The 13,677-nt window shown below is 34.3% G+C and overlaps 1 protein-coding gene across 1 annotated transcript in view; it reads right to left on the bottom strand.

The window, feature by feature from the left end:
- The window catches only part of LOC128167426 (uncharacterized), a 41,383-nt gene that overhangs the window by 19,181 nt on the left and 8,525 nt on the right, over nt 1-13,677 (bottom strand). The window contains exons 10-15 of the mRNA XM_052833144.1: nt 10,117-10,209; nt 8,277-8,335; nt 5,556-5,723; nt 5,190-5,292; nt 4,942-5,094; nt 4,637-4,723 (exon numbers count right to left, since the gene is read on the bottom strand). Coding sequence (XP_052689104.1) covers nt 4,637-4,723; nt 4,942-5,094; nt 5,190-5,292; nt 5,556-5,723; nt 8,277-8,335; nt 10,117-10,209 — 663 coding nt within the window. The remainder of the gene's footprint in view (nt 1-4,636; nt 4,724-4,941; nt 5,095-5,189; nt 5,293-5,555; nt 5,724-8,276; nt 8,336-10,116; nt 10,210-13,677) is intronic.

Here is a 13,677-nt window from a genome sequence, read left to right as displayed (position 1 = left end):
CTACAATGCCGTTCGTTACTGTTTACATTCGGCGCGCGCGTGTGGGGGTCACAAACAGGGGCGCCCCGACAAATAGTTGCACATAGAACGTTTAAATAATGTGTGTTCATTGAATTCATAAATGATATAGATGAAAAAAATGAAATTGAATCACAACAATTTATCTAAGACGCAACACAACGTAATGCAGTAAATGCCTAGGCCTTAATGTGGCATTTGTTCGCTTGTGTGTCTATGTAGACATATTAACTCGTTCATGTACGATTCTCACATATTTGTTTTATGAAATTTGAATAAAAATATAGGACAAAACTTGTTTAATTTGATACCAAATGACATTATTTAATATATTAACAATAACTAAATTAATTTTTTTTCATAAAATGATAACGATTTTTGCTATCAGAAAAATACGTGTATGAGCTGCTGACCCCTAATTATAGGGGCCAGCCCTTTTTTCTTAATTTTAAATGAAAGCTCTCGTTATTCTAAACAACTTTTGTTCTATATGTATTAACAAAATATTTTTAGTTTAAAGGTTATAATACAAAAAGCAACAAAATTTCAGCCCCGAAAAAATCTTAAACTTTGGCGACAAATAGCTCAAAAACTAACAAAGAAATTACCAAAATTTTCATGCCAGCAAAATTATAAAATGTTACCGACAATTTCGCCAAATTTCATGCATCTATCATCTGTAGTTCCCGAGATCAACTCTGGACAAAAGACCCCCCAATTTTCAATTAAAGGGCAATAACTCATAACCGGAAGTGAATTTTAAAAATTTGAAAAAAACGTCTAGAGATATTAATATCATCTACATACCCTGAAAGTTTCATAGCAATCAGACAAAAAATGTTCGAGAAATCTCGTGCACAAAATTTGCGGGAAAAAAAAAATAATTATTTTTGGTACGAGTTAGTTTTACTTTAAACATAACGCTATTTTTTAAACCAAGGACGCGGAATAAAAATTTCCGGAAAAATCAATTTTTAAACCCCGATATCTCTGTAATGCATCGTACGACTTAAAAACGGGTTCGGTTTTAAATTAAACTTAATGATAGCTTCTTTGCTACTTTATGATTAATATCAAATTATTGGTCAGAAAAGAGTTATTATGAAATGACTTAGCAGCCCTTCTGGCCCCTAATTTGAGGGGTCAGCCCCTTTTTCTTAATATCAAATAAAAGGTCTCGCTAATATAAACATATTTTGTTCTACAAGTGTTCATGAATTTTAAACCATTCTCAAGATATATGTACAAATGCGTTTTAGGGGCCGGCCCTTTAACCCCTTACCAGGGCTACTAACAACAAAATTTTTGGTATCATATTGTTAAGAACATTATTTTGAAGAACTTTTGTTCTACATTGCTTTTAAAAATATTTCTCCTTTTTCAGATATAAATGATCAGAGTTTTGAGTTCTGGCCCCTTGAAACCCCTAGTTACGTAATATATGACTTAGGTATGGTAATGTATAGATGAACAGCTGTACAATGAACACGTTTGCTTCTATAATTAATAACAAAATATTGTTCAGTAAAGAGGTATTGTAAGAAGACATTAGAGCCCTCTTGGCCCCTAATTTGAGGGACCAGCCCCTTTTTCTTGACCTCAAATGAAAGGTCTTGTAAATATAAACATATTTTGTTTAATAAGTGTTCACAAAATGTTTACCGTTCTTGAGATATCTGTACAAATGTGTTTAAGGGGCCGACCCTTTAACTCCTAAATGGGGTCATAAACAAAAACATTAAGGTAGCATATTGTACAAAACATTATTTTGAACAACTTTTGTTCTACATTGCTTTTTAAGATATTTCTCCTTTTTCAGATATTAATCATCAAAGTTTTGAACTTCTGGCCCCTTGAAACCCCTAATTACGCAATATATGACTTACGTATGGGACTGTATAGATAAACAGCTGTACAATGAACATTTTTGCTTCTATAATTGATAACAAATTATTGTTCACTAAAAAATTATTGCAAATAGACTTTAGAGCCCTCTTGGCCCCTAATTTGAGGGGCCAGCCCCTTTTTCTTGATATCAAATGAAAGCCCGTTCAAATTGAAACAGCTTTTGCATTACATGTTTTAACAAAATATTTATACGTCAAAAGATATTCCGGAAAATGTGCGAAAATGTTGTGAAAAAATTTGGTGCTAATTTTCAGGTTCAGGCGAGCTTCTAGGCCTTGCGCATTTTTCGCAATATGAAGCATGGAGGGAAATCTACAGACATTCATCTACAATCCCTGCAAATTTCAAGGTTTTATCATGATTAGTTTCAGAGGAGATGCGTGGACAAAATGACCCTTAAAAATTTACAAAATCGTCCATATCTGAAACCGGAAGTGACGTAATCATTTGAAATTTTAATAATTTGTAGCGACATTGATGCTTTATAACTCCTAAAAGTTTGGTGTAAATCGGTTGAATAGTTTCTGAGAAAAAACGATCCAAAAAAGTCAGAAAAAGAAAAAAAAGTATAACTAGACACGATCTCGTTGCGAGCAACGAGGAGGTCTTCCGTGCGATTTTTTGAAGGTTATATGACCTTGACTTTGACATTTGACCCTTTATCTCCTTATCGGGGCAACAACAAAAAAATTATGGTTTAATTTTGTTAGGAACATCATTCTTTGCATTTTATTCTATATTGATTTTCATACTTTTTAAAATATTTGTTCTGTTTGAGGTATGTTATCAACGTTTTGTACTTCTGGCCCCTTAAAACCCATTAAAAACCCCTTAATACGGAACACATGATAAAATAATTATAATATATTGTTAAATAAATGTGAAATGAACATTATTGCTTCCTAAACATATTACAAAATAATTTTCATTAAAGTGCTATGGAAGAAAGACTTTAGAGCCCTTTTGGTCCCTAAATTGAAGACCCAGCCCCTTTTTCTTGGCATCATACGAAAGTTCTTTTGATATCAAACATATTTTGTTCAACAAGTGTTTAGAAATTCTTTGCCGTTTTTGAGCTATCTGGGATATGACGTTTTATGGGCCGACCCCTAATCTCCTTATTGGGGCCAGATAACAAATCTTTTATGATTGAATATTGTTTAAAACATTATTCTAAGCATATTTTACTCTATATTGCTTTTCAAAATATTTGTCCTTTTTGAGATATATTCGATCGAAGTTTTGGACTTCTGGCCCCTTGAAACCCCTAATTACGTAACGCATTATAAAAATTTTATAATGTATAGTTTTATTAGTGAAAGATGAACATGTTTGCTTCTTAAACTTATTACAAAATATTTCTCAGTAAAGTGCTATAGAAGAAAGACTTTAGAGCCCTTTTGGCCCCTAAATTGAAGACCCAGCCCCTTTTTCTTGGCATCATACGAAAGTTCTTTTGATATCAAACATAATTTGTTCAACAAGTGTTTAGAAATTCTTTGCCGTTTTAGGGCTATCTGGGATATGACATTTTAGGGGCCGACCCCTAATCTCCTTATTGGGGCCAGATAATGAAACTTTTATGATTGAATATTGTTTAAAACATCATTCTAAGCATATTTTACTCTATATTGCTTTTCAAAATATTTGTCCTTTTTGAGATATATTCGATCGAAGTTTTGGACTTCTGGCCCCTTAAAACCCCTAATTACGTAACGCATAATAAAAATTTTATAATGTATAGTTTTATTAGTGAAAGATGAACATTTTTGCTTCTTAAACATATTACAAAATATTTCTCAGTAAAGTGCTATGGAAAAAAGACTTTAGAGCCCTTTTGGCCCTTAATTTGAGGGACCAGCCCCTTTTTCTTGTTATCAAACGAAAGCTCTTGTAAATATTAATTTTATTTGCTCTACGTGTTATGGTAAAATATTTTCAGGAAAGGAGATAAAGAACGAAAACACTTAAAAATTACGTTGTTTTTTCAAACTCGATTTTCGGGTCCAGGCGAGCTTCGACGCCTTTGAAGCCAGACAACCATAAATGCCTTTAAACACATTTACAATCTTTTGTCTACAATCCCTGAAAATTTAAATTCATTATCTTTTTTCGTTTAGGAGGAGATAGCCGGACAAAATGACCCTATAAAAATCACTAAAACGTCGATATCTCCCGAACGGAAATGACGTCATTAAAATAAAAAATTATATATAAGGTTTTTATCAATACCTACAAGATCTGAAATTTTCATGAAAATCGGTCAAGTCGTTTTCAAGAAATCGCTTGTACAAAAAAGCGTAAGAAAAAAAAAAAATAATAAAAGGGAAAAAGAAACAAAGCAATAACAATAAGGTCTTCCGTTGGAAACGGAAGACCTTAATAATAAAGAAAAAGAAACCGTAGAATAACAGAAGGGTTTTCCGTTGAAAACGGAAAACCCTAATAAGAAACAGTAGAATAACAGAAGGGTTTTCCGTTGAAAAACGGAAAACCCTAAAAACCTGAAAAAGAAACATTACAATAATAGAAGGGTCTTCCGCTGAAGACGGAAGACCCTAAAAACCTTACAATCACTATAAGGTCTTCCGTTGGAAACGGAAGACCTTAATTAATCTTTCGGGTTTGACTGGATTTGACCACGTCCAGACTGAAATTATCACCTCATTATACTCAAAGAATCATACTCCTTATTCCTTAAATAACTCACCGCTTCCTCGTCATCCTTCCAGCTGTCGTAGTCTGTTACCAGGGCGAGTGCTGCATAACACAATCCTAGCTCCTTGGCCAGGATCACCTGGAGTAACCAATTCTTTATATACTGAATTATCATTTAGTCAATGTTTCATCATTTCATTAGATTTATAAAGCTCACTAGCTTGTCTTTATTTAAGTCGTAATTCAGAAAGTGAAAATAGAAAGGAGACGAGGGAAGAACAGATAAATCAAGAGGGATAGACCACTAGATGGTACGGTTGTGATGGAGAGAGAGAGAGAGGTGTGGTTGATGGAGACCTCGGGTACTGTTGTCATGTTGATGCAGTGTGCCCCCCATGAGTTCCACAGCTTGCTCTCGGCCCGGGAGGAGAAGCGTGGACCCTCTATTGTTAAGATGGTTCCCTTCTCATGGCAAGATATACCGAGCTCTTTTGCACAGTTGTATAAAATCTGAGGTAAAAGAGGTTTTCTTGTGAATAAAGTAATATATTTTTGAACAGAGATATTTCTAGAATTAGAATTAGAGTAAGTAATTATTTCTGCACCTTTCTAGTTCTGGGACAAAACGGCTCCGCCATTGGTATATGACAAAGGCCTAGAGGAGATATTGGTTTCCCATCAAAAAATGTCTGCTCTCGTTTCTGAGTTCTATGTAAAACTAGACGCATAAGTTTGACATCATAAGTACATGTATTTCACCCACGAACGACAAAATATAACACTATTCAAGAACTCTCAAAATATGTCTCGAAGTCACTGTTTACATGTAATTTCTTTAATACTTGTATAAAATTACAAAACTGTAATTAACCCTTATAAATCAGTTATCAATAAAAAAAAAAACAAAAAAACAAAAACAAGACACCCGGTTTCAGTTCCCAATAAACTAATATTTAATAGGTGTCCCTCACCTGTCAATGAATTGGTCGATGACCACAATGTCCGCGGGGTGCATGTCTGGCTGTAGGGAGCCACATGCGGTGGTAACCAGGAGGTGGGTACAGCCCACCTGGTGGAGGGCCCAGAGATTGGCACGGTAATTCACGTTGGTCGGGTTTATCTTGTGACCACGCCCATGTCTGAGAAATCAAAAGAACTAGATGATATCTCGCACAAAGGCGGGAATTAACACTTTACACATTAATATGATACAATATTTAATCAACGTCATTGCTTTTTTAACCTATTCTTTAAGATTGAAATAAAACCAACTGCATGGTTGGATATTCATAGAGGTACATAGAGACTCACCAACAAAAATCGTGACAAGCAAAAAAAAAAAGAAGGGAAATTATAAGTTTCCAAAAATCTTCAAAATCCTAATCCGTGGGGGAGGGGGGGGGGGGGGGGGGCTGGCGTACTATATAACTTCAATTTCACTCCTCATTTCCTTATTTTCGTATCAATTTTATACATACTCCCAAAAAAGTGGGGGGCCAACTCCTTGATAATTTCAGCTTTTATATGTAAATTTAAAAAAAATTGTTGCTGCGGGAAAAAGTGGGGGGGGGGGGGCAGGCCCCCCCCTGCCCCCCCCCCCCCCGATGCTACGTGCCTGCAACATTCATAGACGTAGAACACAATCTGTATGGCATGCCAAACGTTGCAATGTTCTATCTTTTCAGACTTATCAGGTTTTTGCACCAAAATATAATTATAAAAAATACAGCTCACATTGCTTTAATGAATAAAATGGAACAATTTGATGCGATTTTTCAAAAAGTTTTGATGGAAAGAAATGCAACAAATGCATACACTAACTCTTTTTATACCACGACACATTATAAAAGTCTCAGACCAAATACATTAATTTGTGAGCAAGTAACAGATTGTATGGCATGCCAAAGGTTACAATATGTACAGGGCGTCACTAATTCAATTTTGTTCCAACTAAGGCTTCTTAATGGCTTTTCCCACAAAAATATGGCCAACAGAAATTTAAAATCCCTGATTTTTTTGTTATTTTAGTAGAAAATAACATTTTCGTAACAAGAATTTCAACATGAAAATTGCAGCTTATATTGCTTTCATTAACTTTTTTGTATTAACTAAATATGTCCAATCCAAAGTATCCGCTCGCGATGCATGATGAACCCGTCCTACATTTTTTACCATGACGATAACTTTCGTTCTTAGTACCTCTAGAGTTGAATCTTAACTCTGTGTTTACTCTAAGTAAGTTCCCAGTCAATATAGCCACTCTTTACGCAATCCAATATCATTTTAATTGCTATTATATATTTTGATTCCCACTGGCTTAATTGGATCCACCAAAATGCGTCCACCACCTTACTCTCGTTATTGCTATTTGGGGCTGGTTTATCGAAAATGAAAGAACGTTTTAAATTAATTTTAAATTAATTACTTATCAGGTATAATTAATTATAGGATACAGTCGTTTTACCGGTAACGAATATTTGCTAGTATCAAATAATTTTTAGAAAAATTATTGGTGAAAAACGAAGTTAAGGTTTTAAAAAATCCAAGCTAGGTAATTATAATATAGAAATAAATATTCTATCAGTGTGTGGAGTTGTTTGACATTTGCACGATTATTTACCGTATCATTTACAACTTAAAAAGGTGACCCAGATATGAACTGCCGGAAGTGCAAGGCAGAAAAAACGAAAGTGTGAAAACAATTAAACCTAACTATGAAAATAAGTTTGATATTGAACCCTTTTTAGTGGATAATTAGTAATTGTAATCCACTTCATGAGATTATGCATCATATCAAATAATAATTGAGCTTTGAATGAAATTACGACTTCAGATAGAACCACGTGTAGTTTTCCTAGTGTCGGTTCATTGCGACAGAAGTATTATTTGGCTGGATATATTGATAGATATACGGCAAAACAAAGGCAAATGGCAACTACTTATCATTAATTACTATTATAAAGTGTTTTCATGAAAATTCAATTTCATAAAGTAACACAAAATGAAAACTGTTCATGTCCAGTTTTAATTTGACGGGAAAACGTTGCGATAAAAATAACGATCATATTATTTGTTTAAATAACATATTTCCACAATTATTTTCCCCTCTTCATTAATAAGTCTATTGACATGTACCTCTAGTGCATTTTTGAAATTAATGCGCCCCAAAATATTCGGTCAGAAGTGATAGAGGGCGCTTGATTCGATACTGGAAAACGTATTCGAAACTAGGAAAATGGAGGGGGTGTTGAAATTACTATCTCCGTAATTCATCCTTTATATTTTCGGAAGTTTGATACTACAGTTTAGAAGGACAAAGAAACGTAATTTAAACAAAAACTAAAAACATTGGGAATTCCGAAAATAATAGTCGCATGCACGACGAAACCGCACACTGGTTCGTTAAATTATCGGTAAAACGACTGTATCAAATTACTAAGGATTAGCATATTCATTTTTTTTTTCATTTCACGTCGTTTGTTTACGTTTTACGGCGACGTAGTAATACACAGAGTGAGACAGGAAAATCGCACACTGCTGTCGGGCACTGGAAAAACCGATCTCACACCGGTAATAATGCGAGAATATCAGAACATTGACATATCATAGTGAGGAAAACGGCCCACAGGCAGCTGGAATAGGCCATTTTGGTAACACAAGAGCATGCACTCACGTATGACCGAAGCACTCACCTGGATAGGAGAATACAGGGTACCCCTTCTATTTCACCGCAGATCAAAGCATCGGAGGGCTGACAACGAGAGACCGGCATGACATCAGACAAAAAGCAAATTTTTCATTTTTATGCAATGATATTAAGCTTTGATATTGAAATTTATCTATCTCCAAACCAGAAAAATATCCCGCATAACTTTTTATCTTTATTTGTTTAAAGGGGCATGGTCACGATTTTGGTCAAAAAAATATTTTTTTGATTCTAATGTTTATTATTCTTAAAAAAGGCATTTTTAATAGGCGACCAAAATTTGATTGTCATTCATTGTGATATAAGCGAGTTACATAGCTTACAATTCTTTCCAAGGTAAACAATGCCTTTGTTTACATATTGAATGTTGAAGTGAAAATTCCAATTTTAGACTGTAAATGAATGTGTTTAGCGTTAGGAACCGTTTATAAATGTTATAAATGAATAAGAAGATAGGAAAATCCGTGTAAAAAAAAAGATCTTTTACTGGTATATTGAACATATTTAAACAAAAACAGGGCATGAGCCTTGTTTACATGACAAAGAATTGTGAGCCCTGCATGTGCTTTGCTTATAACTCAACGACTGTCTCTTAAATTGCATTTGATCATTAGAAATGCATTCCAAAAGCATTGTAAATAATAAAAACAGAAAAATAGAAAAAAAATTCTTCCATCGTTGTCCCCCCTCCCCCCCCCCCACTAGTATCTCCGCAGTAACAAGATATCCACTACATATTTTTATGTTATATGATATTTTTCTATTTGTATATATAGATTTAAATGAAAATATAATTATACTATGACTTTATTATTAAGCGTCTAATTGCATTTTGCATGCTATTAAAAGAAAAATTCAAAATTTTTTACCTTAAAAAAAAAATGTTGACATTCATATCATGTCTGTAAACATAATTATCTCGCATGTCAACATAAATAAGTCGCATGTTGTCATAATTACTAGTATATGTTGAATCTTGCATCTATGATGTCAGAGTACGGCATTAGTAAGTCATTTTATCCATATAAAAATCAATTTCTCTAAAAGGATTTGTAGCTTGCATGTCAACATAATTATCTAGCAGGTCGACATAATTATCTTGCATATCGACATAATTATCTTGCATGTTCACAGTTGACATCATTTATCTTGCATGTAGGGGACAGAAATAAGCCACCATATACATGTATTCCTACCAATAGCTAAAATATTAAGAAATAGGGATTTTGACAAATTATTTTTGGTTTACTTTAACGTTCCATTATTTTGCACAAAGATCTATAGATGCACTTGTTTAAAACAAGAATTGCATTTTGACGTCACATTTTATTTACACCCGGCTCAAGTAGGATGTATGGATATTTACTCCCGGCTTGTTAGCCAATGAAATATCGTGTTACACGCGACATAGGAAATAAGAAGATTTATTCCCCCAGGAATAAATCTTACATCCCGAGGGCACCGACCAAGGGAAATACTGGGTATGACTTTTCTGGGGGAATAAATCGTCATACTAACATTCTCCGAGTTTTCATGCAATAAACTGTTTTTTATACCGAGCGACAGTTATAGTTCTAGTCATAACGCATTAGGTTTTCAAATTGATAGAACCATGCAGTTTTGAAATTCATACAGTCATACACTAGTCATGCACACGCCTTAAGAACGTCAAATAGAGGGAAAACTCCAGTTGTCCCTTAAATAATTTGGTAATTGTGGACAATGTCTCTTTCTATTTAGCAGTTGCTAATTGATTGAGTCAGCAATTGTTCCACATTCCTAGATCATCCAAGGATTCTGGAATTATAACTGCATGCGTCCGATACCTTTCCGTATGGCGTGTCTAAGGACACCTCTTTTCCATTTTTCAGGATTTCTGGATTGGACATTCCCGACCCTCCTATGATCCCTATCATCACCTGTAGGTAAAAACCCATACTGAATGCATTCTAAAAACTTGAATTAAGACTGATATATAAACACATGGATGTGTACATGTAACAAGAAAAAATTAAACAATGGTCGTAGCTGGGAAAATGTGTTAACATGCAAGTTAAGGGTTCCTCCACTGCACTCCATATCCCCTACATACATCACCAACGGAACCATCCGTGGTTATTTAGTATTTACCACTATATTGTAGTGTGTCTAGCTAGTTAAGACTTCAAGTCTTTAAAGTTGTTTCGTTCACAATATACTGTAAACCAACTTTCATTTGTGACGACATTATTCCGCGATTTACTTAACATAAACTCGTTCCCATCGACAATGGCCAGAAATCATAATATACATTTTAATCACGTCAATTCTTAAATCACATTTACCAAATTTTAAAACATTTATCCAGAAAATAGTACCATTTTTAACATGATTTCTTAGACTATATTCTGTTTCATCAGGACTTTTTAGTCTGCAAAACATCTTGTATTTATAGATTTTTAAAGCAACGAAAGAAACGAGGCTGTTAATTAAGCGTGTCTTTTTGTCACATTCAAAATAGAACCCCCAATTTTCACTTTTATAAGTTGTATAAGAGTATGTTTCAAATGCTTTGTACATTTTTACACGTGAATACAAGATGTTGAATATCTTCAATTTCAGAACACAATGGTGACAATCTCTTGAAATACTGACAATGTTTTTCTTTAAGTGCAAACAAAAGTATACAAATCTAACTATTGGGCTGTGAAATATTTAGTTCCTACCTTGTCTGTTGACATATTTCAAGATTTCACTGACCGCTGTATATGTTGGAAATTTTGATTAATTTTCTCTGTCAACCTGCCTTGGAATGAAAACAAATCTTAAGTATTTAATATTATTGGTTGAAAATTCGGTATTTTTTTAAGGAAGTTAAATATATAGTTGAGTTTAATTCATAAAATCGTTGACAAAATAACGTATATCAGCATGTCATAAGTTTTGGTAGACTTTGTCAGCAAATAAAATACATGTATTTTCATTGAATAATGGTTAACAGTTTGATGATTTATAAACAATTGCAATATAATCAATTTTTATTTTTTTGTTTGTTTTTTTTTTGTTTGTTTAATTTGTTGTTTAATTTTTTTCTGATGGTAAATTTAATAGTTTGTTTCATTTATTTAATTTATAAGTGCATTATAAGTGTTTACTTTAAGTGAGGTTGAGTTAAAGATGTGTCAACTTTAAATGTGAACATGAGGAACATTTAAATAAAGTTTTGAGGAGATTTCACACTACGTAGAGGGGGTACAAGCCAAACATATGCGTACAGACTACTAGTATCAGATGGAAGGAGAGGATCTAATATCTAATTACGAGAAGCTTAAAGGCAATGGATTATCGTGTTAGACATAAATGCAATGTGTTAATGTGTTAGACATAAAGGCAATGGATTATCGTGTTAGGCATAAAGGCAATGGATTATCGTGTTAGACATAAAGGCAATGGATTATCGTGTTAGGCATAAAGACAATGGATTATCGTGTTAGGCATAAAGGCAATGGATAATCGTGTTAGGCATAAAGACAATGGATTATCGTGTTAGGCATAAAGGCAATGGGTTATCGTGTTAGGCATAAAGACAATGGATTATCGTGTTAGGCATAAAGGCAATGGATTATCGTGTTAGGCATAAATGCAATGTGTTAATGTGTTAGACATAAAGGCAATGGATTATCGTGTTAGACATAAAGGCAGTGGATTATCGTGTTAGGCATAAAGGCAATGGATAATCGTGTTAGGCATAAAGGCAATGGGTTATCGTGTTAGGCATAAAGACAATGGATTATCGTGTTAGGCATAAAGGCAATGGATTATCGTGTTAGACATAAAGGCAATGGATTATCGTGTTAGGCATAAAGGCAGTGGATTATCGTGTTAGGCATAAAGGCAATGGATAATCGTGTTAGGCATAAAGGCAATGGGTTATCGTGTTAGGCATAAAGACAATGGATTATCGTGTTAGGCATAAAGGCAATGGATTATCGTGTTACGCATAAAGGCAATGGATAATCGTGTTAGGCATAAAGGCAATGCATTATCGTGTTAGGCATAAAGGCAATGTGTTAATGTGTTAGGCATATACATGTAGGCAATGGATTATCGTGTTAGGCATATAGGCAACGGATTATCGTGTTAGACATATAGGCAATGAGTTATTGTGTTAGGCATAAAGGCAATGGATTATCGTGTTAGGCATAAAGGCAAATGGATTATCGTGTTAGGCATAAAGGCAAATGGATTATCGTGTTAGGCATAAAGGCAAATGGATTATCGTGTTAGGCATAAAGGCAATGGATTATCGTGTTAGGCATAAAGGCAATGGGTTATCGTGTTAGGCATAAAGGCAGTGGATTATCGTGTTAGGCATAAAGGCAATGGATAATCGTGTTAGGCATAAAGGCAATGGGTTATCGTGTTAGGCATAAAGACAATGGATTATCGTGTTAGGCATAAAGGCAATGGATTATCGTGTTACGCATAAAGGCAATGGATAATCGTGTTAGGCATAAAGGCAATGCATTATCGTGTTAGGCATAAAGGCAATGTGTTAATGTGTTAGGCATATACATGTAGGCAATGGATTATCGTGTTAGGCATATAGGCAACGGATTATCGTGTTAGACATATAGGCAATGAGTTATTGTGTTAGGCATAAAGGCAATGGATTATCGTGTTAGGCATAAAGGCAAATGGATTATCGTGTTAGGCATAAAGGCAAATGGATTATCGTGTTAGGCATAAAGGCAAATGGATTATCGTGTTAGGCATAAAGACAATGGATTATCGTCTTAGGCATAAAGGCAATGGATAATCGTGTTAGGCATAAAGGCATTGGATAATCGTGTTAGGCATAAAGGCAATGTGTTATTGTGTTAGACATAAAGGCAGTGGATTATCGTGTTAGACATAAAGGCAGTGGATTATCGTGTTAGACATAAAGGCAGTGGATTATCGTGTTAGACATAAAGCTTGGTTGCAGAAGCAAAACTTCTCAGAAAGATAAGGGTTTTGCCCAATGTCTGGAGTATTTGTCTCGACGAGAGCATCCCATGACTGTCGAAAGTATGTTCATTAATGAGTTTGATATTTCTGAATATTTGATGCAAATGAGAAGATACATTGCAAGAAACTTCTCAGAAAGATAAGGGTTTTGCCCAATGTCTGGAGTATTTGTCTCGACGAGAGCATCCCATGACTGTCGAAAGTATGTTCATTAATGAGTTTGATATTTCTGAATATTTGATGCAAATGAGAAGATACATTGCAAGAAACAGTAACGCTGGAGGAATGTAAGGTACGTGTGTATTAGAATTAGTGGCAACAAAACAAGGATTCTGAAACCTTGAAAAAGCATACAGTATATCAGGTAAACCAAAATAGTGCGAGCGAGTGACTTGTAT

This window comes from Crassostrea angulata, chromosome 10 (assembly GCF_025612915.1).
Source record: "Crassostrea angulata isolate pt1a10 chromosome 10, ASM2561291v2, whole genome shotgun sequence".
Classification (NCBI taxonomy): domain Eukaryota; kingdom Metazoa; phylum Mollusca; class Bivalvia; order Ostreida; family Ostreidae; genus Magallana; species Magallana angulata.
This window is presented reverse-complemented; position numbering and strand designations above follow the sequence as displayed.